Source organism: the organism of the source record quoted next, unplaced genomic scaffold (assembly GCF_019419815.1).
Source record: "Pyrus x bretschneideri cultivar Hongxiangsu unplaced genomic scaffold, Pyrus_bretschneideri_v1 Contig25, whole genome shotgun sequence".
Classification (NCBI taxonomy): domain Eukaryota; kingdom Viridiplantae; phylum Streptophyta; class Magnoliopsida; order Rosales; family Rosaceae; genus Pyrus; species Pyrus x bretschneideri.
Window position 1 is genome coordinate 5,555,845 of NW_025999557.1, and position 27,073 is coordinate 5,582,917.

A 27,073-nucleotide genomic window follows, 5' to 3' on the forward strand; every position below is an offset into this window, starting at 1 on the left:
GGATCCATTAAGATGTTAGCAATTATCGTAAACATGCATTAATTGGACGACTGTGTACATATATTGAATGAGTAACAAACATAAAGATAACGAATATTATTAAGATGACCAGAAAATTCTTCAAGGCAAGGATGAGGACAAGAACCTGTACCTGTTCTAGCATGCTTTCTTCCTTTCTGGCACTGTCCACTGTCAAAGTCAGACGTGGCTTCAAGACTGAAAGTGGTGTATCTGATGCGGCATCATGTGTTTCCGTTTCTGTAATCCAGGACAGAGATGCATATGGTTAGATTCTTTACACCAAGGAGATCCACTAATCTCTATTTTTCGTATTTACAGGTTAGCATTATCACCTGTCAAAGTTGAATGATTTTGAATTTGATCTGTCCTATCAAGAGTATCTACACCGCTAACATAAGGCGTTGTTGTTGTTGTTGTTGTGTTGTCATTTTCTGATTGATTAAAGAATGCCTTGGCTGATTTGAAATTGCATTTCCCTCGTGCCCAAACTCGATATTCATTGACTTTTTTGTTTCGTTGTTTCTTCTTAATCATCCCAAACCTAGAGCACATACTTTCAATCCACTTATCACTCTCTTTCCTGCCAATTCCAAGCCTCTTGGAAATCTGTTTATAGCAAAACCGAAAAACATTAAAGGAAAATTGATTTTATGTATTAGTAGTTGAAATGAAACTTACAATAAATGGCAGGAATTATACCACACAGAGCGGCTCTAACGAAGCACTCCTAATGCATTTACCCGAACAAAGAGTAACACACAATGCACTCACATTAGACATAATGATACCCTCTGATCCTGTAGCATTAATCAATTCTTGAATTTGATGCTCAATCGGAAGTTCCGCAAGCAGATGAGCAGTTTGATATTTCTTTACGATTTTCACCTGCCCAAGATTTTTTGGCTTGAGACTCTTTGGACAAAACTTTTTTAGCAAAACAAGGTATTGCTCAACCTGTTCAAATTGCAAAAGCGATATCAAGTCATTACCAACGAACACAAGCAGCTTCCAATCCAAGAGACTGTTCAAATAAAAGAATGAAGAACCACAATATAGAACATGTACACCAGAGAACCGATGTTTGGTTAAAAAGATTATTGGGAAACCTTCTCATTTACTTGAGCCTCAAACTTTTTCACAATATGAGCAGCTTCCAATCTGCAACAAATCTGGAAGAATAATATGCAGGGAACAATACAATTCAAAGAAAACATCAGTTTAACTTATAAAATTGCTAATATTAATAACAGTGTATATAGTTAATCCAATTTCACCTTCCTCCACGCTCTATTTCCTGAACGTGTTCCGCTGTAACCAAGTTCTTTCTTGAGATCCGAAACAAGAACCTTTGACAACAAAATAACATAAACAAATTCAACATAAACTGTAAAAAGAACTACTTTGACATATCTACCAAAACTTTTATGAAACCTGACCTTGCCATTGGATTCTTTGAGCTTATCGCAGACTGCCTTCGTTGCTGATAAATAGTCATTTACAAGCACATTATCTTTAACTCCATTTCCCGAAAATCCATCTCCACTTGCAGGGATTTCTTTTGCATTTCCAAAACTCTCTGTATTCTGTTCTACCTTTGTGATCTCAACTTCTTGTTGAGAGCCCAAATCATTTGCATAGCGATGTAAGTATATCAAATTGGTAGTCACGCTCAAATTATTGCTCGAGTGGCCTTCGTCATCAGGATTTTTTTTCCTCACCAATGCAGGTCGCTTCGCAATTAACCCTTGACATTCAAGCTTTCTCACTTTGTAGAAATAGTTTTCGCCTAGAATGCCCAATTCCTTGGAAAGTTGACTTTGTGTAATTCCATCCGTTCTACAAGTACCCAAATTCACAATAAAGTAAACCATAAGACAACCTAATTAACCTACAAAATCGTTATCTCACAGCCACACCAAAAAATGGCAATCTCTCGACACTTTTCACACAGAGAGAGAGAGAGAGAGAGAGGGAAACTATATGCACCAACAAAAACATCTCTTGCTTGAGTACCAAGTTTTCTCGGCTCACATTGCAATTCATTAACATCTTATGCTAAGCAATGTAAAATCGGATAAGTACACATTTATTAGGAAAAACCAAACTTCTAACTTTATAATGGTCGCCACTTGCTTGCCTGAAATTTCCGATGATGGACTAGAAATCCGTTCAAACAAAGCACGTTACATTCAACTCAAAACTTCACCAATGACGATGAATTATATACTTTTCGATGTTAATTACTCAATGTTTTAACTTAATTACTTAGCTAGCTTGCCTCACATTGTACTTAGGCGATATTCAAATCAATCGAAACCGTGAAATCACACATATATACACACAACCGCATCACCAATTTCACACATACAAAACACAAACAATTAAAAATAAACTGGAAAGTTAGATTCTGGATTTTGAAAGGAGAGGTTGATACCTAGCGGTGGAAACTCTTTCGAGGGTTCGGCGCTGATACGAACAGAGGTTTTCAACGGCGGGTTGGGCAATGTAGAGGCCCAGGAAGCTGTTCCTTGGAGGCTGATCGGCGACGAGCTTCAGGTCGAGTTTCTCGGCGTCTTGGAAGGACTGGATTGAAGAATCCGTTGGGCTGCAGTACCGGGGATTTTGCATCTGGTTCAGGAATTTGAGGGTCGGGACTGACCGGAGCTCCGCCCATAAGGCTTGTTTGAATCCGTGATCAGAAAAATTGGAGGAGGAAAGAGAGGACTCGAGTCTGGACCAGAGGGCTGATATGGCGAGACCGTTTCGGCCCTCCAAGCAGATTTCTTCTAACGACGCGTTTAAAATCGAGTCCACGGCGGCGGTGGCGACGGCGGAGTGTTCGACTGGGATGGAAGAGGAAGCGGGAAGAGCGCGTAATTTACTGTGTTGATCAACTTTTATTCTTTATAGTTTGTAGTTTTAATCTAACACGTGCGCATAATTTATTTATTTATTTTTCCAAACCGCACAATTAATTGGGCCCAAAACAGGTGGGCCTGCCCATAACATTGGGCATTTTCCCAGAAATCAAAGAGCCCGCCAAAAACTCTTGCCGCGGACACTGCGGAGAAAGAGGACGACTCCGACGGACCAACTCCAGCCACCACCGGAACGAAGCTCAGTTGCTAGATGATGGCGTCGTGGTTCCTCTAGGAAAGCCGTAAGAGAATACAAGCCGTCCGAAGGTAGAAATACATCGTTTTCCAGAACTTGTTTGGATGTGAATTTGATTTGAAACTGTTAAACGAGGCAGGCAGCTTCGTTGTAAATTGATTTTGTTTATGTGCTTCATGCAGGGTTCATTACAGTACAATGAGTACATAGTTTACAATGTGAAACGGATTAGGATGCACTACGTTGTTCAAGTGAATTTCAATTTCAATATACGATTAGTGTTGTAGTCATGTACATTTTACCTTCATTTATTTATCTTTGGTGAGAATGTTGTTAACTTATATGATTTGGTGATGGACTCGTCTTGTCTTCTCCATTTTTCTCTAGTAAATTACAGTTTGTGCGTGCATATCTTACTCTTGAAAAATACAAAAAAATGAAGAAAACAAAATTATGTGTATGTTTTGTACTATGATTGGCGGAAAAGTAGGAACGCTTTATTTCAATGGAAGGAAACAATTATTTTCCTAATATTTTTACTTTTCTAAATGTTTTTTTGCTGGCCCTATCAACCTAAGTAGCATAATTTCTTCTATGCAATTTTAACAAAGTTGAACGACGTATTAGTACACCAATAGCTAATCGGTGATTGATATTGATGTTAAAGCAAATAAATAGATAAAGAAATAAGGAAATCCCAATAAAGATGCACCTACCCACCATCACAAGTACTTTTCTTTTTTTTTTTGAGTAAACTCCAAGGTAAAGATGGCGGAACGTACAAAAAAAAGCCTACAACGAGACAAGCACATTAGCTAAGCAAGCAAAAAACTGAGCAGTGCAGTAGGGTTCAACAGTGAAGACGTACATACCCACCACCACAAGTACTTTCTGTATCGTCATTGGTACCTTTAGCTTCAAATAAATTTGGAATTCCAATTTTTTATGGGCATCCTCTTGCAGAGAGTTCTACACTGTCATTCCTCATGACTTTGGATTTAAAAAAATGCGTGGGTTATCTCTCTCTCTCTCTCTCTCTCTCTCTCTCTCTCTTGTAAATGAAGGCATACAATTGGTATGGAAATATGAGTAATGCAGGTAATTTTGTGATTGGTACTCCTCAGAAGTTGAAACACAATTTAGAAATGGTAATTCTTTTTGTAAATTGTTTCTTGTATTTGTGGGTATAGTTTGGCTAAAAACTTCCAAAACTTAAATCAAATGTTATATTCCTTTATTCCTTCAAATAAGTACCGTGCCACCTATCAGTGCTATTTTTGTGTGACGATTATTATTAACTCTTCTCTACGTGAAGGTTGAAGCACTGGATGAAATTGAGGTTGCAACGAAATTGTTGAAGGATGACACAGGAACGCAGGTAAATCTCTTTTCATCTTATGCTTCATAGTTCACTTGCGGACTTGCCCTTATGTTTTAGTATCTATCCTTCCTACTAATGTATGTTTCTGCCATTATTATAGGGAGATCCCTTGTATTCCAGTTACCAACGCCTCCATTGTGAGTTGACACCGATTGGTGTTGATTCTCATGAATTTGATATGGTATCTATGAGTAATAAGCAATGGAAATTTGAATATAAACAAAATTAAGCTAATAATTTATCTGCTTAGTTTTGATCTTTTTTCCTTATTTTTCTGTTGTCAGATTGCAAAATATTTGCATAATACTCATGCAAAAACACATTCAAGTTACACTGTTGATATCGTTCAAATATTCCGCACATCAAAAGAGGGTGAAGTTGAACGCTTCAGAAGGTTAGGTTGATCTACGAGAGGCTTTTCATAAAATGTTTCATCCATCTCCGATAATATTACAAATACTTGAAGTTTCCTTGTTGGTTTTGAATATCCTATATTTTTTATTTTAAGCAATTTCTAATTGTGTTTCTCTTGTGAGCAGTTTTCAAGTACGAAAAATAGAATGCTTTTATGGCATGGTTCTTGTCTCACAAATAGGGCTGGCATATTATCTCAAGGTGATCCTTTATGGTGTAGCTTCGTAGTATACATGACAATGGGCGTGTGTTTGTGTATGTGTGTCACCGTGTGCACACTCGTGCAGACACGGTATATGAATGTATTTAGTGCTTAATAATTTAGTTAAACATGTGCCATGACAACCCAGGTTTGCGCATAGCTCCACCTGAAGCACCAGTGACTGGTTAGTTGTTCGGGAAAGGAGTTTACTTCGCAGACATGTCCTCCAAAAGTGCAAATTATTGCTATGCATCTAGTGGTTGTACATCTGCTGCTTCCATGCGAGGTAGCCTTTCAAGTTTCAGCAAGTAAAACACATAAATTCTACACCAAAAACGATGAAGATATGGTGCTAAGAGTGGTTTGGCATCAGATTATCAATATATCCTTCAGCGCATTGCGTACCATTAAGATCAAGATTTATACGAGAGACTGGAAAAATATTTGTGGATTAAAATTTGAATTTCCCCAACCATTAAGATCTGCTACACTCGAAGGGCGCCCAACGGGATACTTTTGAGGGACTGCACTTCACATGTATGTGCTTCACTTTTTCTTTACTGGACCCTCCCATCTATTGCTGATAAGTAATAACTAAACTGTTTAAGTGATAAAACATCTTCTATTCACTTACGCTTTTGATATTTTGCATTGAAAGTTTATCTTCCTTTCCTTATAAACTTTGTATATTTCTTGATCGAGAAGTTTGTCTGCATTATGTGTGAGAGAATTGACCTTCGACGAAAGCTTGTTACATTATTCGATTTTTCGAAACTAAAACGCGCATTGCATTACTTGATTTGGTATGTAACATAATACTGCAGCACTGAAGGAGTTGGGGGAACTGAACCAGATTTTTCAGAAGCTCAGCTACTAGATGATGGCGTCGTGGTTCCTCTAGGAAAGCCGAAAGAGAATACAAGCCGCCCGAAGGTAGAAATACATCGTTTTCCAGAACTTGTTTGGATGTGAATTTGATTTGGAACTGTTAAACGAGGCAGGCAGCTTCATTGTAAATTGATTTTGTTTATGTGCTCCATGCAGGGTTCATTATTGTACAATGAGTACATAGTTTACAATGTGGATCAGATTAGGATGCGCTACGTTGTTCAAGTGAATTTCAATTTCAAGATACGATTAGCATCTGGATGTATAGAGCAAGATGAGATTAGTGTTTTAGTCATGTACATTTTACCTTCATTTATTTATCTCTGGCTTTGGTGAGAATGTTGTTAACTTTTATGATTTGGTGATGGACTCGAGTTGTCTTCTCCATTTTTCTCTTGCAAATTACAGTTCGATGTGTGCATATATTACTCTTGACAAACACAAAAAGAAAAAGAAAAAATTATAATAATTTATGTGTATGTATCTGTTGACCCTAAAAATTACAAAGCCTACGTGGCGCGCAGATCGAGTAACTAATAAGCTAACTACATCATTTGGTTGAATGTGGGGCGTGCCAACTCGTCGGCCGAGCTCGGCCAAGGAGTAAAATTTGTTGATGTTGCGTTGAGCGCGTTGCTGACTTCTTTATCTTGCGACTGCGACTAAGGAAGGAACACGTCTCGGTCTTTGGGTTCTCGAGCTTGAAGACAAGGCTGCTAGTTCTGCGAAGTTCACAAATTGTCGGCGCCGGATTTGGTCACAATGATTATATTTGTGAGAGTATAAGCACGTCGAATCGACACCAGACTATATGGACACAAGTACTCAAAGGTGATGTGTGTCTTGATGGTAAATGTGGTTTGGCCATCAGAATGCCGAACTCTGAAACTCACTTGCGAATATCCAATCATAAAATCACTCGGCGTTCAATGTGCCAAATGTCGTAACTCGTAACACCTTACTTCGTCGAAAAGGTTAATAAGATGACCTCTGCCAATAAGGATTCGGAAACCCTTCTCGGCCGAGACTTGGATAGGTAACCAGTCAGCCTCAACGCAGTGTTGTTTATTCAAATTGAAGATGCTCCTCGGTCGGCTGATTCTACGGTAACAGTGCTGTTTATCCAAACTGAAGATGTTCGCCGGTTGCCTTCACAGTGCTGTTTATCCAAACTGAAGATGTGTTGGCGGGAAAAAGAAAATAAAAAAAATCTCAAGATGTTTGAGAGGTTTTGCACAGGGCAATTGTGTGTTGAATTGGAGAGAGATAAAACAATGCACAACCTCCTCTATTTATAGTGGCAACTATGAATTAAGACCATACTCAGATTAGGATTCCTCATCCCGATCCAACCTTATCTCGACCAATCCTACTCCTATCAGGACTTTGAATTCCTCCTCTTATTAGGCCATATTCATTTCCAGGCTGTTAACATCCTTCTCCTGCCGAGATTCCTTATTGCATCAGGATTCCACTACCCGTCCATCCACCTTGCGATAGAGCTTAGTTGACCTCGACTAAGCGGCCCACGAACTAGACGATCCACAATACTTTTTGTTTTAAAAATAAAATCCTTCGGGCCAAGAATGATTCTGAACTCGGCCCAAACTAACATTTTGGGCCCAAACAGTATCGTAGTGTGATTGGCTGAAAAGTAGGAACGCTTAATTTCAGTGGAAGGAAACAATTATTTTCCTAATATTTTTACTTTTCTAAATGTTTGTTTGCTACCCTCCCATGGTGGGATGCCCTATTAACCTTAGTAGCTTAGGACATACTTCTTCACAGATGTAGTGAATAGATTTCAAACATCATGAAAAAAGTTAGGGTTCCACCATAAAACAAATTGGTAATATGGGGCTCTCATTAATGTGGGATTTATTTTCAACACACCCCCATTACATGATGAATTTTCAAGTCTAACATGCGGACAACACAAATCGAGATAATGTGGAATACGTGTGACTATTAGGCTTCGTATGAGGGACAACCTGCTCTGGTACCATGAAGAAAATTGGGATTCCATCATAATAACCAATTTGCAATATGAAGAGTAGCCAAATCTCTTATAAGCTCATGCAAATGCCCTCCTCTCATCAATATGAGATTCATTCTCAACACACCATGCCTCACTTGACCAAGACTTCATCACCCATCAATCACTTTAATGCCCTACTTAGTTATAAGTCTACGTTACCAGGCTCGACTACTTTTCTAAATCTAAAATCCAGTAAACATTAGCATAATTTCTTCTATGCAATTTTAACAAAGTTGAACGACGTATCAATAGACCAATAGATAGTCAGTAATAGATATTAATGTTAAAGCAAATAAATGGATAAAGAAATAAGGAAATCGCAATAAAGATGCACCTACCCACCACCACAAGTTACATTTTGTTTTGTTTTGTTTTTTTTGTTTTGGTAATCTTCAAGGCAAAGATGTCAAAACATATCCAAAAAAAAGCCTACAAGGAGACAAAAACATTAGCTAATCAGGATTTGGATCCTCTCCTGAGCTTAAGAGGTTGGCTTAAAAGAGTTTATTCCCTTTTTAATTATATTTTTAATTTTCCAGATTTTTTTTCAGTTTTATTTTATCTTTAATATTTGTTAAAATCCACATAAGCATCCATGTCATTTAATGAATAAATAAGAACCATTAGATGTCATGTAATCAAAAGGCTTAAAAAGAGTGTAAAAGTATTTGTAAAAATATTTGTCCCTTGATCCTCTCTCTCTCTCTCTCTCTATATATATTATATTTCTTTATTTATATAATTTGATACACACATATGTAAAAAAAAAAAAAAATGCTTGATGTATGTAAAAATTCATGCAAAATAATTTACCTCCAAAAAATTAATGTTATTTGATTCAAATAGTGCACCTAATACTCATATGTAAAATACATGTGAAAATAAAGCAAATCCAATATATGCAAAATAATTGACCTACATGATAAAGCAAACCCAATACATGCAAATAATTTGCCTACATAATAAAACATTATTATTTTATACAATACTAATTTACCTATTATTTGTACATATAATAATAAAATATGCCCAATATAAATATAATATTGATACTTTCTTCTATGCAATTTTAACAGAGTTCAACGATGTATCATTGCACCAATAGCTAGTCAGTGATTGATATTAATGTTAAAGCAAAGAAATGGATAAAGAAATAAGGAAACCCCAATAAAGATGCACTTACCCACCACCACAAGTACATTTTGCTTTTTTCATTGTTTTTTGATATTGATACTTTCTTCTATGCAATTTTAACAAAGTTCAACGGCGTATCAGTACATTAATAATTAGTCAGTGATTGGTATTAATGTTAAAGCAAAGAAAGGGATAAAAAAATAAGGAAATCCCAATAAAGATGCACTTACCCATCACCACAGGTACATTTTGTTTTTTTCATTGTGTTTTTGTTGGTAAACTCCAAGGTAAAAATGGCAGAACGTACAAAAAAAAAAACCTACAAGAGACAAACAAATTAGCTTTTTTTTTTTTTTTTTGGACAAACACATTAGCTAAGCAAGCAAAAAACTGAGCGTGCAGTAGGGTTCAACAGTGAAGACGCACATACCCACCCCCACAAGTACTTTTTGTATTGTTGTTCTTTCAAGCGTCAGTCAAACATATCCATCAAGTATGGTGGAAAAAATTGAACTTTACGGGGAAGGAAGGAAAGGAAGCATGATTGAGTTTTACATTCAAAACCCCTGCAATACGAATCCGGATTCTTTCTGAGTTATGATTCGTAAATCATATTTGTTCATCGTAAATTCTACAATCTTTTATTTATTTATTTATTATTATTTTTTTTTTAAATTGAACACAAACAGTACCTGATGAAATTTAACCATACGATGCACAATGAATATACATAATTTACGAATCTTCAGAATCCTCACAAAAAAAATCCGAAGAAAATCCTGTTGGCTGCAATACATACATGAGTGTGCCACCAAATAAGCATTTACTGCATGCACCCATTTTTCAAGTGCTGAGTGCAAACATACGCCAAGTATTTATGTTCCTACACCTAAGATTTCATCATGACCTCATCCCAGAATTTGTGTTCTTCTTCCCCCACAACTCATTTTTGTGATTTTAAGGGCTGGTTTGGTATTGCTGTGCTTTGAAAAAAAACTGCTTCTGTTCTACTGTGAGAATAAGCAGCTGTGAAATAAAGCAGTAAAGTGTTTGATAAACTTTTTTTGTAAAAGTGCTTTTGAAAAAAAAAAAAAAAGCAGTATTATAGTGTTTGGTAAACTTTTATGTAAAAAAGATGTGAAAAAAAATCGGTTTTTCAAAGCTGGGTTTGCATCTTCTTGTTTTTGGCTTTTTTTCACCCAAAACTGTGAAAAAAAAATGAAGCTGAATGTTTACCAAACACAAAAACAGCTCCCATTTTTTTTTATACCAACTTTTTTCATAATCACCTCAGTACCAAACCAGCCCTAAGACGGTGGCCTCAAATTTTCATGTCGACTTAAATCATAGTTGATATCGGACTTAAACGAGAGAGGCTCGAGTGTAACAAGCAATGTGAGAGATAGAAAAGAAGATGAATAGCTGATATTTTGGTTTAACACTACTTCACAACAAAAAAGAAGCAAGTTACGTCTGAGTTAAACTCATGTTTAACACATACAAGTTGGACTGGAAGTGATGTTTCCATTGGCTAACAGGGTTAGTGGTTACACAATAGAATTCTCATGTTAAACCATAAATTAGGTGATATCAAAGATCAAAGAAAAAATGATACATCTCCAGTTGTATGTTATATTCCATAATGCTAAAGTGAAGAAAATTGTGGACATACTCAAACTGACTTCACAACATTAGTAAATAGATTTCAAACATCATGATAAAAAATTAAGGTTCCACTATAAAATAAAATGGTAATATGGGGCTCTCATCAATGTGGGATTTATTCTCAACACACCCCCATCGCATGTGGCGAATTTTCAATTCTAACACGTGGACAACACAAATCGAGATGATGTGGAATACGTTTGACCGTTGCGCTTTGCACAATGGACAACCTGCTCTGGTACCATAAAGAAAGTTGAGATTCCACCATAATAACCAACTTGGCAATATGAAGAGTAGCTCAACCTCTTATAAGCCCCTGCAAAGTCCATTCTCTTATCAATATGAGATTCATTCTCAACACACCATGCCTCACTTGACCAAGGCTTCATCATCCATCAATCACTTTAATGCCTTACTTATTTACATGCCTATGTTATCAGGCTCGACTACTTTTCTAAATCTGAAATCCAGTAAATATTAGCATAATTTCTTCTATTCAATTTTAACAAAGTTGAACAACGTATCAGTAAATCAATAACTAGTCGGTGATTGGTATTAATGTTAAAGCAAATAAATGGATAAAGAAATAAAGAAATCCCAATAAAGATGCACCTACCCACCACCACAAGTACATTTTATATTGTTGTTCTTTCAAGTGTAAGTCAAAGTATAAGTCAAACATATCCATCAAGTATGGTGGAAAAAAATTGAACTTTGCGGGTAAGGAAGGAAAGGAAGCATGATTGAGTTTTACATTCAAAACCCCTGCAATACGAATCCGGATTCTTTCTAGGTCATTTTGTGAGGATCTTGAAGATCTGTAAATCGTATATGTTCATCGTAAATTGTACGGTCTTAATTTTTTTTTTTTTTTCTTAAAATTGATTACAAACAATACCTAATGAAATCTAACTATACAATGCACGATAAACATACATGATTTACAAATTTCTAGGATCCTCACTCCGAAGAAAATCCTGTTGGCTGCAATACATACATGAGTGTGCGACCAAATAAAGCATTTCCTGCATACACCCCATTTTTCAAGTGCTGAGTGCAAACACACGCCAAGTATTTATGTTCCTACACCTAAGATTTCATCATGACCTCATCCAGAATCTGTGTTCTTCCCCCACAACTCATTTTTGTGATTTTAAGACGGTGGCCTCAAATTTTCAAGTCAACTTAAATCACGGTTGATATCGGACTTAAACGAGAGAGGCTCAAGCGTAACAAGCAATGTGAGAGATAGAAAAGAAGATGAATAGCCGATATTTTGGTTTAACACTGCTTCACAACAAAAAAGAAGCAAGTTAAGTCTGAGTTCAACTCATGTTTAACACATACAAGGTGGACGTGACGTGGTGTTTCCATTGGCGGACAGGGTTAGTGGTTACACAATAGAATTCTCATGTTAAACCATAAATTAGGTGATATCAGAGATCAAAGAAAAGATGACACATCTCCAGTTGTATGTTATATTCCATAAAGCTGAAGCGAAGAAAATGTAATAATATCTACAACTTCATGAGAGAGGTCAAACGCATATGAATATATAAATATACTTACGTCAAATGTAGAGACTTGGGATTCAGCAAATTACATATTGCTTTTTGCTACATTGGAGGGTTTCAAACCTTAAAACCTAACCTACTTCTACCCGTCACTCGTCACCCCTCATCACTAGGCTAACCCCGATGATTATCAAAGATTTTCTAGCTTAATAATAGGTTGGCGTAGTGCATAAAAGAGTAGTGAGGGGGTTGAACAAACGCACGCTTGCTGCAGTAGCAGGGTTTGCAAAGTTGCAGAATACAAGGGATATCATGGCATGAGCTAATACATTAAAAGGAGCTTTGCCATGATCGGGAAGTATGAAATGGTTGAGGTCCTTATTTATGAAGGAAAGAGGCATAAATTCTGGGAGGGAAAAAAATGAGGCCTAGTCCATATATAGGGAATGATCATGTATATAAGGGAGTAGTGAAGCTAGCTACTTCAGAAACTCATCAAGCAAAAACATAAATAAAATTAATACCCCACTCAAAAGGTTGAGCCGTACACGCAAAGCCCTACGTGCATTCCTTGCATTATTCATTCCATATCATCCCATGCTTGCACTATATTTCTTCCCAACCTGAAGGCAAAGGCTAGTACAACCTCCACTTGACCCACCCAAATTCCAATTGATGATGATAAGATAAACTTTTGTGCAACGAGGAAGTTATTGTAGCAATGTCTCTTGAGTTAGTTACTTTTTTATATAACAGTGTATGATTGATTTGAGATATTTTTGAAACAACGCAGATTTTAAGTTTTTCTCGTAATATAGGGAGGTCTTGGAATAGAAACATTGTGGCCGAGATTCTTGATTGATCCAACACTGTTTTGCAATGAGAATGTTAATATAACTTTAATTTAAACTTTGTTACGCATTGTCATTTGAACACATGCATGATTGAGTTAGAACATTACCGAAACAATGTAGATTATAAGCTTTTCTTGTGATCTAATATGTGTACGAAAACATCATGGCCCGAGATTCTTGATTATTGATCCAAAGCTACCTCATTAAAGCTCCAAACAAGATTGGATTCTCAAAAATATTGGTAGGATCGGAATCGGAGGAAGAGATTGAATTTTTAAAGGTTTGTGTTTGTCTTGTTTGTGTGAGGGCTTTGAAATTGAATCCTCCAAGACTCCAAGGAACAACACAAATTAATGGTATATATGGATTTTGTGAAAAGAAGGCAGGCAGGACTCACTGCCATGCACTGCAGTACCTTCATCTTAATTAATTACTTCGTACCTTCATCTTAATTAATTACTTCGCTTCCCCTTCATCACTTACGATGATGACACGAGACCTAAACCCCCCACCCCTCTCTCTCTCTCTCTCTCTCTCAAAATGCAGTTATAAATATGTGTGCTTCTTCTTCCTTCATGCAATTCAAGTGAGTGAGAGTTCCATTGTTGTAGCTAGGTTCAAACGGGTGAGGCTCCTTGTTGGAGAAGCAGGGCACGTGCAAGTCCATTACCTACGCTTTCAAATGCTTATGGATAAGTCCTTTGCATGTGCTCCCTTTCTCCAACATGGGTTCCTTACCTATTGCGTCTTTCTAAAATTCGGAGAGTTCATAACCATGCAAGTTCCTGGTGTCTCACTATTACAATGCGGGTAACGACTTAAACAATTGTAACTAATTCCAAGTCTTTCTTATGCCCTTATATATTTGCTCTTCCAAGTTCCTCTGGTACCAATAATTATTGTTTAAGTACTTAATGAGTTTTTCTTTTTCTTTATCGTGCGGGCATGCATGCAAGGTATGCCACATGCAATTCAATTGTCTTTATTTCTTTTCTTTTTTCCCTTTATTAATATTTATATTTTTACCGGTATGCAACTTTCTGGACCCTAGCTTATTAATCTGCAGTGTGACATGGTAAACCTACCAGTAAACTATAAGATTCTGGAGCACTTTAAAGAACAAAGAAAGATGTCCCAGACGTAACAAGGCTGAAGGATTGGTTCTCACGGCAATGCAGTTTTTTAAAATTTCAAGTGAATTTCAATGTGAAATGCAATTCAAGTGATAATCTTTAGGATTGGAATGGACATATATATATATTTCATGATATAAATTTCTATTTGTTCAAACAAATTAACACCGCGTGATCCATGTTAATTCCTAGATATAATTAATTCAAGTTATTTTGATGTATGTATCATCACAATACAAGTTATGTACTATGTACAAAGGACTAATATAAAATGTATGAGATATTGGGGAATTAGAAACAAGGGGTGAATTGAGGGCTTTGTTGGTGTTTTCCTCTTTCTTTAGATAATACAAATTAAGTGAATATGGTTACCTATTACAACCTACAATTTAGAATCTTTTTCCCTAGAACTTTACTTCACAATACCCTTACATTTCAATTTAAAGAAAACTAACGAAAAATATCAATATGTATTATTGGGTTTCCAATCCAAGGTGTGTCAATTTTCTTGTCTTTTCTTTTCTGTTTTATTTGTTATTTTATATTTCATTTATTGTTTTCTATTTTTATTGTCCTAGTTTATTTTCTTTATCTTTGTTAGTTGTTTTACGTTTTTTAGGACTTATTATTTTTGTTTCTTTTCTTTTCTTTATTTTTCTACACCTTGAGGACAATGTGTGATGTAAGTTTGGGGGTGGGAAATAAGAATTTTTAGATTTTTAATTTTTGAGTCAAATAAAAAATTTCATTCTTTTTAAGTTAATATCCATATATTATTTTAAACATTAGAACAAATGGACATGGTGAAGGTTAATCTCATAATAGAGTCTTTTCTATTTATTATTGCTTAGACACTAATTCATGAATTATACTTTAAAAATTTGCACGTTTCACACCAACATGATTTGTGGGGAGTGAGATTGAAACACTTACTTTTCGTCTAAGTGTATTTTAATTATTTTTCTAAGTAAAGTGTTACAAATAAAATAATAATTGTTCCATCTGCGACTTTCTTTAGCAACCGGGCCAGTCTTGCTTGATTAATAATGATTCTCGCATCAAACGGTACAGTCTTCGCAAGTTGGCATGGGCCAGGGTGGTCAATGAGTTTCGTAGCCTTTTCAGCTTGAGTTTATAAGTCCTTAGAGGTGTTCTACACCTAGTGCCTTAAAGCCCTTATGGTTTGAGAGTCATTGACCTAAAACTCGTTACATGGGTTGAATAGAAAGCTTAAGTGAACTAACATTGCACGACCACCACAATTACTGAAGACAAAAATATGACAAGAAAAAAAAAATTAGTAAAAAACTATATATATATATATATATGTGAAGTTAGTATGTATGAAGTATTAAATAAAGAGGATGAAAGTTAGGGGTTTTCATCGAGTCTCCTTAACTATGTTGGTTCACTTTTACACTAAGGGAAGTTCATGAATTCTTTTCTAACTGATTCTAAATGGCTTAGAGTCTATGGTGGGATTAGTTGGAACTTTTGGAAAGATGTTTTGATTTTTAATGTCTTCTATGGATTGCAACTTGAAGATGAAAATTTTGTCTTAGTTGAGTTTTAATAAAGTTTTTAAGTTTGTTAGTTTTTGTATTTGTTTTGCTTGAGAATAAGCAAAAATCTAAGTTTGGGGTATTTGATGAGTCCATATTATACTATATGTTTTACCCTATTCTTAGTATTAATTTATTAGTTATTTTGTGAGAAATTTGATACTTTGACTTATATTTCCAATGTAGGGCATTCGACTTCATCTTGAGTAAAAAGTGATCAAATAGATGAATTTTGGAGTGATTCCAATTGGAGGATGTTCGTGAGTCTTTCAAGATGATTGTGTCAAAATTTAAGATTTTCTACCAAGTTGTTTGACCATGGTCAAGAAAAGAAGGTCAAACGTGCAACTTTCCCAAAGGTACCATTTGGTACGTGGGATGGAACGGAACGTAATGGAATGGGACGCACTCGTACCATGTTTGGTGCCCCAATTTGCCTGGGACGTGCTATCCCGTGGAACAAATTTTAGTCAATTCTCGTGCCACCCTCCCCTATGGAACAACTTGTTCCAGCCAATGGAACACAAAATTATAACTTTTTGGATAACAATACCCCTCATATTGATCATTAATTTCACTTCGAAAATTAAACAAAATTAAGCAAAATTCCAGAGATCTCTCCATTTCTACACAATTAGCATAAAATATTCATTAAAAATCAAAATTTACCTCAACGTATCAACTAAAAAAACTGAGTTATCTTGTTTTTCCCGGAAATCAAGCGTCTTTGATTACTCTTCAAATTTTCCGAGAAACCAAGTGACAAAAACCCAACAAAAACAATTTTCTTTATGTTTGATTTCTATATTCAAAGAAGAGAAACAACAAAATGAAGAAAACCTAGATCGGATAAAGGGTTCCTGAGAAAGCTAAAGAGAGGAAATTTTCTAGGGAAACAAACAAGAAGAACATAAGGGTATTGGGGAAACCCGATGAAATGACGTGGACGACGTCATCGCTTGAGGGATGAGGCGGCGAGGATTAGGCAGAAGCTGTGAGGGATGACATTGAACTCGTCGGCGGTGGCTCAGGTAAAGTCGAACTCGTCAAAGTGGATGGGTACAATTGTCATTTAATCTTTCGTTCCATTCCGGCCTGAGCGTACACCAAAGTAGCATAGAACCTCCATTATGTTCCATTCCATTATGTCCCGTTTCGTCCCGTCTGCATACCAAACGGTACCAAAGTGATGTTAAATTGATGTTTTTGGACGTTGTAGGCATTTTAGAGGTCAAGATGGCATATTTTAAGGAAGATTCCTTCAGAGGATTTGTTGGTGATGACTTAAGCTTTCAAAAGATATCTTTGGGACCAAATCAGAGTTGATTTGGTCGGTCAAAAGTCAGATTTTATGAGAAATTTCGAATTTCAGTTCAAATAGGAAACTTTCATTTCCTAGTGATTTTATTTTATTTTATTATGTTTCCTAGTTTTTAGAAGACATTTTTTAGGTAGAATTTTATTTTGTAGTAGTATAAATAAGGCTATTTAGCCATTAGGGTTTAGAGAGGGAACACATCAATTTGGAGAATACACGCACTAATTTGGAGAGCTTTTGACGATCGATTCAAGTCTATTTTCAAGGTGTTTTCTATCTTTTTTCTATTTTAATAAAATTCCTTTTGTTTTATGGTTGGTCGTAACTAATTTCCGTTTGCTAAGGCAATACCTTGAGCCTTAGCATGAATATGTAGTTTTTATTTAATTGCTTATGATATTATGCTTGCATACTTTGAATTATTAATTACTGTGTTTAAACTGTCTCTGTATCTTAATGCTTAGTTACTATTAGGATGTTTAAATAAGTAATCAGATACAATTTGATCGGCATGCTATCGGAGGATTGAGTATTGCTTCTTGCGATTGATAGTTGTAAGTTCACCTATGGTGAATGCCACATCTTAGAGGTTGCATAGTTTTTCAAAGGGTTTTCACAAAGTGTAAAAGTCATGCGTATTTATATTTGATCTGAATGCTACAGACGGAATGCATGTTTGATATATGTCCTAGCTTGAATGCTACAAATAGAATATGCATAAGAAAAAACTAACCATCAAAGTTGCATGTGTAATTCATAAGTAATTGGTAAAACTACAGAAGATTGTTAAAGTGATGGCGGAACCCTAGTGTCCTTTTATCATTTCTAAGATTGTTCCCTTCAAATTGGTTTCTTTAATTGTTTTTCTTTAATTTTTTTAATTTAAAATTCGTTTTTAATACTCTAGGTCATAAAATCAACATTTTCAAAACTTTGTTTTAAATAGTTAATTAAGAATTAGTTTAAATACAAATTATTTAATCAATCTATGTGGAAACGACTTTGATTGAGCTGCTATACTACGATAATCTTGTACTTTTGCAAGTATTTTTAACTGTTTTATCCCTACTTTTGCATGTGGTAAAAATAGTATCAGTTACCATCCAGCTTATGTCTTAGACCATAAATAAAACTTTGCTGGTTTGAGATGGATTTCACTTTACCCCATTGGATGAGATTGAATATCTACTGGAAAAACCTAGTGAATATCTCCATGAAAAAGGCTTCAATGAAAAACCTAGTGAATATCTCCTAAACCATTACTACAAAACTATCCAATAGTGTCATTTAAATTAAGGACAAGAAAACCCCATTTATGTCGGATATTTAGGAAAAATCTGACAAAAACTCATGTAATGTCGAATAAAAGAACCGATAACATTACTAGTGTCACGAAGAGGCTTTTGTTGTCGGTTAGTTCCCTTAATCTACCAAGAAAAAGGAAAGCTATATAAAATAAAATAAAAAGGATATTAGTGTCGGATAAAAGTGACAATGAAACTCCCGTCATATACAAGCGACATTAGATACTAAGAAAGACTGTCGGATAGAGTAGATTGGTGTTGGCCCTAACCGACACCACTAACTATTTAATAAATAAAATAAACAACTATATTGTTGCTCATAATCGACACCACCAACCATTAATAAAAAAAATATAAAAAGCTTGTCTCAGTTTTTATTAATAATAATTAAAAAAATTAAAAGAAAATAATTAATGCCATATTTAATGTATATGCCTAAAAAAACACCCCATGACCAAAACCTCAAAGACCCTATTCCTACTCTCAGGACCCATTGTTTCGACATAAACTTGTGTTCTAAGTTCATCAGTGTTTTCTTCCAAACTCAATTATATATCAAAATATACTACATAAATTTAACTACATTTATTAAAAATGACATGCTAAGTAAATTGTAAATTAATAATTAAAAAAATGCATAACATATACATATTCTTCCCGCACTCTTGCGAACATTTTTGAACTAGTTATATGGTTCATTGTTTTCATTTCCTGATTATGCTTATTCTTTTCGGCAATCTCATAAAAAATAAGAGAACTTATTAGACAAATATAAAAGGTATTACAAAATAAATTATAAAAGGTTTACCTTCATTTTTTTTATCCTAATATCTCACCATCTATGCCCACTGTGTATAATCCACATTAGGAGGAGGGTTGTAGTGCTTCTCCTCTGCTCTTTCATTATAATATTTTTTTTAATCTATTTCTGTGTTCTTTGTGCGAATGCTCCACAATAGAAAGCGTCATGTTGCGGATTAGAGGCATTTTCACTAAATCTTCTTCTCGAAAAATAACACCTCCCTAAATTCATAAAAAAAATGCAAGCTAATTTATTATAATTGTAGTCATTAACTAATTCTACTATTTTCAAGTAAAAAAAAAAATTATATATATATATATATATATATATGTACACACACCTTTATTCTATTCCACAACACATCCTTGTCTTTTTCCTTAACCAAGAACCAATCTCTTATTAAAGGAAGATTTCTAGGATCTCTAAGCCTTGACGTTATATATTTTGGAAAACCACTAGAATTTGAACTAATCCATTTGCCGAACGAATTAAATGAACAAGGTTGTTTTCCTATCCATTTTGGGATTGCGGGTCCACAAATTCTCTGTTGAGATGTTTCTTATTAATATAGAAAAAACATTTGTGATGCATATTTAAAAACCAAAGGATACGTAACTCCAAGAAACAATAACCAATTTTCAATTTAAGCATAATATTAGTCAAAATACAAAACACAAACTGAAGATAATAAAAATAATTTTGAAACGAACCAGTTTCGAACTCTTCCTCTTCAAATTGTTGCTCTTCAGAATGTTGTTCTTCGAATTGTTTATCCATGGCAAAGGCTGCTGGAAGCAGTAGGAGAAAGAGAGAACTAAAGAAAAATAAGCAGGTGAAGAGGGAAAGGGGGAGGAAAAGGGGCACATAGAGGAAATGGGGGAAGAAATGAGTTTTATTAAGGGTGAAAACATAGCGTCGGTTAAAATCGCTAGTAAAAGTAATTATGTCGCCAAAAACCAACACCAACTCTAACCCACTAGCATCACTCTACCCAATTCATTATTCCGTCAGCTATAATCGACAACCCTCTGAGCGCACTACCCAATTGATGATTCAGTCGGTTAAAACCGACACCACCATTTCAAAATATTTTAAAATAAAAATATGTTGTCGGGTAGAAGCGCCAGACATGGTTCTTTAACCGACATTAATTTTATGTCGGTTGAAAGTGACACTATTCTCCTTTTATCTGACACTGTTGTTTAAAAAAAAAAAAACTAAAAACTATCTGACGGACATACTAAAGGGCGGGAATTTTCCACTTCACTGTTTATGTCGGATAACAATGTCTTACTGTTGGTTATATCCGACATTTATAGTCTATGTCTGTTATAAGTGACAATACTGTTTTTTCATCCGACATGATGTAAAGAGGCTATCAGAAATGTCTTATTCGACAGTATATTGTATAAAACAGCCATCAGTCTCCGACACATTAAGCCACTTTTGTAGTATTGATGGCCGTGGTGATGGCCAATGCTTCCAATTTTCTTACGATCAAATTAGATCGCACGAACTATCCCCTCTGGCAAGCCCATATGTTACCCTTACTTAGAAGTAGAAATCTTTTTTCCTTTATGGATGGAACAAGCAAATGCCCACCTGCATTCCTGAAAGATGACACTGGCAACATCACAAACTTTGTGAATCCTGAATTTGACACCTGGATATAGCAGGATGCCATGGTAATGTCGTGGATAAACTCGTTCGTTCATCCTACTATACTAGCAGCCTTGATTGGGAAAACTAGTTCCCATTCTTCCTGGACCACTCTTCGTGAGATATATGTCTCTCAATCCACTGGTCGTTTTCTCCAACTCCGTAGTGAGTTAATGAACACTCACAGAGGTGATTCTTCCATTTATGAATTTTTGGATAAAATAAATTGCCATACTGATACCTTGTCACTCTGGTGCTCCCGTATCCGATTCGAGTTTAGTAGTTATTATACTTAACAACGTTGGCCTAGCATATGAAAGTATAGTTGCCTCCGCTCAAGCTCGTGAGGAAGCAATTAGCTACAGTGCACTTGAAGCCCTTCTCATAGGCGCTGAACGCAGACAAAATATGCACCTCTCATTTGTTGCTGAAATTGGACCAACGACTCTTGCTGCCACTCAAGGTGGTCGTGGTGGCATCAGTGGCTATTGTGATCGTGGAATGTTTTCTTCCTCTTATCATGGAGCACTAGCTAAGCTATATAGAGGCAAGGAGGGGCGGCCGCTCCTCCGGTCGTTGGAAATTGCCACTGAAAGCGAGAATTCAGCCTCTCCGATCCTCTCAACCTACTGAAACCTGCGGGCACTGCACTTGTGGGTTTTGATTTCAAGGGAAGAAGACGACTTGATTTTTTTGAAACTAGACGGTGTCGTTTACATTAATATGTGCAATTCTTTTCCCTCTCTTATTTGTTTAGAGTACAGAAATACAAAAGGTTGATGTTTGTTATTGTTCTTTTTCAATTCTTATTATTACTTTGAGTATTTGAAATTATAATACAGAAGATTGATGTTTGTTATTGTTCTAGATTTCTAGTATTTAAAATAATTTTATTTTTTGTTCCTTAATTTTTGAGAAATGATGAATTTGAGAACTTGTTTCATGGTATACAAAACTTTTGTGAGGAGAATGATATTAGTGTTCTTATTATTTGAGAGATGTATAACAATTGTGTGATAGCTTGGTTGTTTATATTGAGAGATATGTTTTTGCTTTTGTTGATAATGAACCTATTATGCGACATTTTCAGGATATGAAGTATCACTGACAACAATTGCAAGTTGTTTGTATTGATAAATTATTAACGACATTAATATTGTCTACTATCTAAAAGAATTTGATTGCCTACATTTTTTTTGGGAACATATTATGCTTTTAAATTTCGCCCCTCCCCTCGAAAATCCTGGCTTCACCATTATATATCGTGGAGGACGTGGCTCATCATCAAATATGAGAAATCAATACATGCCTGCAAATCCAAATCATCATCATGGAGCTCAATTTCATGCTGTCAATGATGGAGTTCTTGGTGTTTATCATTCTCCTGGTAATTCTTCTGGACACATACACTACCAAATTTGTCACCTTTTGGGTCATTCTGCGATTGACTGCTACAAATGCTTGAACATGGAATATGAAGGACGTGTCCCAGTACCCAAACTCTAAGCCTTTGCTACTATTGCATGCACCATCGTCTTCAGCCTCAGCCTCTGCAGTTCAAAATTGGTTATTTAACTCTGGTGCCAATGCACACATCACCAATGACTCTGGTTAGGTCACCAATCCACGTCCTTACAACGGAACAGATCATGTAAATGGAGTCGTGGGTGGAATACGTTTGGATATCACTCATATTGGTTCCTCTTGCATTCACACACCACACCATAAATTTAACCTTCCAAATACCTTAATCTGCCCTAATGCTTCTACCAATGTCATTTCAATCCATCAATTTACCAATGATAACAATTGCTCCTTAACACTTTACCCTACCTTTTATCGTGTCCAAGATCTTCACACGGGAAATACCCTTTTTCCATGGTCGGAGGAGGAATGGATTCTACCCCTTTTCGAATGTCTCATCAAATAACAGTGGCGTCCATGCATTTGTAGGAAGTAGAGTGTCAAACATTTTGTGGCACTCTCGGTTAGGGCATCCGTCATCAAATGTTTTGAAGCTTTTAATTAATAGAAATAAATTACCAATTAGTGGTAATGTAACTCATGACTTTTGCTACTCATGTCCCATAGATAAAAGCCATAAGTTAGCATTTAGTTTGTCTACTTCTTTTTCATCCTTTCCATTAGAAATTATTCACTCCGATATATGGACTTCTCCCACATGTTCAATGAATGGTTTTAAGTATTATGTCGTGTTTGTTGATGATTTTTCGAAAAATTAAAATAGGATGTGTGTTGCTACATTTGTGTCATTTAAAAAGCTTGTTGAAAATATGTTTAACACAACCATCAAATCCTTTCAATCTAACGGAGGAGGAGAATTTATAAACAATAATTTCAAACAATTCTTTGCTAATCATGTAATTAATCATAGTCTCATATGTCCTTATCACCCTGAGCAAAATGGAATTTCAGAAAGAAGACATCGTCATTTAGTTGAAATTGGATTAACCTTACTTGCTCATGCCTCTATCCCCACCTCTTTTTGGGATGAGGTGTTTCACACTGCCAATTACCTAATTAATAGGCTACCAACCAAAGTTTTACGTAATGAGAGTCCCTTTCAAAAATGTTTTCAAAACCTCCTCAATATGATTTTTTTATTTTTTTTTATTTTTTTTTAAGTTCTTGGTTATGCTTGTGTTCCATATCTTCAACCCTATAACACAAACAAACTTGAATTTCGATCCAAAAAATATGTTTTCTTAGGATATTCTTTAAACTAACAAGGATTTCGATGTCTAGATATGTCCACAGGTCGCATTTTTCTTTCTCGCCAAGAGTTCACTCCTACTACGGATGTAACTTCATCAACGAATTCCCCTATCCTAGATATTGATCCATCACATTTTTCTCCCCAACTTATCATCCATCACCTCCACCGCCTCACCCCAATCGTAATCCTATTAACACTACTCAACCCACACCAACTCTCCCATCTCAACAAACCCCATCTCCACCGTCTCCTCTCCCCATAAACTTACCCTCTCCATGCAACTCCCTTATACACTTACCAATCCTATCCTCACCCCTTTACCAACTCAAACACAAATCTCTACAACCAACCCTACCCACCACTTACCGTAGCACCTATCCTAGAATCCTCACCTGTGAATTCAAGTTTACCAACTATTTCTTCTACTGTTCTCAGTCACCACCAAATGGTCAATCGAGCAATGGATAGCATTAGGAAACCCAATCCTAAATACAGCTTTCATACTGTTTTATCTAATGATATAGTTGAGCCTACATGTTTTTCCCAAACCAATAAGTTTCCTGAATGGAGAACAGCCATAGCTGACGAGTTCAATGCATTGCAACGTACCGGAACATGGACTCTCGTTCCTCTTCATTCATCAATGAATATGCTGCCAAACAAATGGGTTTATCGCATTAAAGGAAAATCTGATGGTTCAATTGAGTGGTATAAAGCTTGTCTCGTTGCCAATGGATTTCATCAACATGAAGGCCTTGATTATAGTGAAACATTTAGTCCAGTTGTGACTCATGCCACCATTCGTATGATCTTGTCCATTGCTCTCCATTTCCAATGGCCCATTCGACAACTTTATGTACAAAATGCATTCATTCATGGAACGCTAGCTGAGGAAGTTTACATGCGCCAGCCTTCAGGTTTTGTTGATCCCCAGTTTTCTTCTCATGTCTGTCGTCTATGTAAGTCATTATATGGATTAAAACAGGCACCTCGTGCCTAGTTTCAGTGTTTTTCCCATCATCTCGAAGGCATGGGCTTCATTGCTTCCGTTGCCGACTCCTCACTATTTACGTTCTTCAATGGTAAAACTGTTGTCTACTGATTACGTGGATGATATCCTCATCACGAGAAATAACATTTCACATATTTCAAATCTGATTGCACAACTTGGAAATATGTTTTCTATGAAGGATCTGGGTCCATTAAGTTATTTTTTGGGGATGGAAATAATGCGTAACTCTCAGGCCATGTACTTATCTCAGTCTAAATACATTTTTGATCTTCTCAAGAAGCATTGCTGATGCAAAGCCACTTACCACTCCCGCTGCTCCTGGACGCAAGCTAAGCTTATATGAGGGTGATTCTCTTCCTGAAGGCACTACATTTCGAAGTGTCGTAGGTGCTCTTCAGTACTCACCTTTCACACGTCCAGACATCGCTTTTTAGGTATGCTAATGCATGCATTCTCGCACTTCCATTCACTGGGCAGCAGTGAAGTGAATTCTTTGATACTCAAAAGGCACTCATGACCATGCTCTCGTGTACAAGCCCAGTTCTTTGGTACTCACGGCATTTGCCAATGCTGACTATGCGGGGGATCATGATGACCGACGATCCACAGATGGCTATTTAGGGGATAATCTTATCTCTTGGAGTTCCAAGAAACAACGGGGTGTCTCTCACTCCAACAAAGAGGCGTCAATTGGCATACACTGCAGCCACTTTGTCATGGTTTAGACAACTTTTTGGAGACATTCACTTATCTGTTGCTCCTCCATGTCTATGGTGTGACAACATAAGTGCCCTAGCAGTTGCTTCAAATCCAGTCTATCAAGTACGCATGCGACATATTGAAGTAGATTATTAATTATTATGTTTGAGAAAAAGCCGTCCGAAAGGAACTTGACATGGGTTACGTGGCTACTACTGATCAGCTTGCAGATTTGTTAACCAAAGGGCTTTCAACGTCTCGGTTCTCATATCTTGTCTCAAAGCTCCCCATTCGCCAGCGCCCGTTGAGCTTGCGGGGGAGTGACAAACCATGTCAGCAATCCAAGTCCCAAATAGTGCCAAGTCAGCAATCCACGTCATCTACGTTTGAAATCCCAGCTCCCGCGATTCACACAGATTCCACCAGTTCAAACATTAGTCAAAGGATATCACAATCCGATCAATCCTAGTTTATCTATATCTCTTTGTAATCTGATAGTTGTTTTGTAAATTTGAATACTTGTAATCAGTAACAAACATATTAATGTAATCTCTATATACATGAAGTCAAGGCCTCACTCATCATTCAACTGAGTTGAGCTTATGCTTAGATTCTTTAAAAAATGACAGATGAAAATGAGTTCGATATTGTTAATTACAATATAACCAAAAAGAAAAAAAAGTGAATAGTGAGTTTAACCCAAAAGATCAAACATGTGTTAAGATCATGAAGAGACCGCAAAACTAATAAAGTGGAAGGAAGACAGAAAAATTGTGATTGACACAGAAGTGTGAAAGTGGAGAGTCTTTATGATTGTCTTGTCATTATTTCTCACAAACGCCGCAAATTCATTGATCACAAGTCCCGTATCTTCAACAAATTGGCTTGGAAATGGCTCAGGGTCTCGAAACTGAACAAGCGAGTGACAAAAGCAAAGAATGCGTCAATGGTCTATACCTGAAACTGGTGCATCGAGCTCACAGAATATCCTAGCCGCCCATAGTTGTCCACCCTGCTGCAGAAATTTCTAAACTTGTATCCTCGAAGGAAGGATTTGGGTGGAGGGTGAGATTGGCTGAGGAGATTAAGCAGCAGTCACAGGAAGGAAATAATGCTCTGGAAACAGCTGCCTTATTTGACATACAGGTGCTGGATTGATGTGCCCGCATCACTGTGGACTGTGATTCGATCCTACGCTTTGGCGTCCCTGATTTTTGTCTTCGTTGTTTTTGTAAGAGATTTTCGTTTATAGTATGCGATTTGTGATTCGACGAACCTAGAAAATTGGGTATCTTAATTCTTGCTTGTGTGTGTAGCTAAATGTTTGTATCAAAATAGATTTATAATGAGCTCGTTTGTTTGCTTGTTGTTAACGAGTTACCGTACCAAGGTATGTATGTGAAATATATTATAATGAATTAGTGTAAACTTAAAAAAAAAAAATTCATGAAATTGCCAAATAAAATAAAAATGACATGGAATGTAAATGTTGGTATTTAAATAAAAGAAGGGATAAAACTCAATTTCGAATCTTGTATCAGGCATTTATCTAAACTTCATTTTATTTAAATATTAAAAGGATTGAAATTTAAAAAACAAAAAATATTTTAATTTTTTTATTT

At 36.0% G+C, this 27,073-nt stretch overlaps 1 protein-coding gene and 1 pseudogene across 2 annotated transcripts; one reads left to right on the forward strand and one right to left on the reverse strand.

Annotated features, from left to right (window-relative positions):
* Positions 1-16: 16 nt before the first annotated feature.
* On the reverse strand, positions 17-3,131 carry LOC125478653. 2 transcript variants are annotated; one of them, XM_048587048.1, is made up of 7 exons: positions 2,456-3,131; positions 1,458-1,857; positions 1,296-1,367; positions 1,128-1,190; positions 793-975; positions 354-627; positions 17-258 (listed from the first exon to the last, which is right to left on the reverse strand). In XM_048587048.1, the coding sequence occupies exons 1-7, from the start codon at positions 2,647-2,649 to the stop codon at positions 23-25; spliced, it is 1,422 nt and encodes a 473-aa protein (XP_048443005.1). In that variant the 5' UTR covers positions 2,650-3,131; the 3' UTR covers positions 17-22. The 2 variants fall into 2 exon arrangements, with proteins under 2 accessions (XP_048443005.1, XP_048443004.1); XM_048587047.1 differs by having other exon boundaries at positions 721-975.
* Positions 2,771-6,455, forward strand: LOC103940414 (annotated as a pseudogene).
* The last annotated feature ends 20,618 nt before the right edge of the window (positions 6,456-27,073 follow it).

Excerpts from the sequence above, each read along its gene's own strand:
- LOC125478653 (XM_048587047.1), bottom strand. The coding sequence starts at position 2,649 with ATGCAAAATCCCCGGTACTGCAGCCCAACGGATTCTTCAATCCAGTCC. Across the intron at positions 1,368-1,457 it reads TCAAAGAATCCAATGGCAAG|GTTCTTGTTTCGGATCTCAA; the intron begins GTCAGGTTTCAT and ends TTGTTGTCAAAG. Across the intron at positions 628-720 it reads CGTTAGAGCCGCTCTGTGTG|ATTTCCAAGAGGCTTGGAAT; the intron begins GTATAATTCCTG and ends TGCTATAAACAG.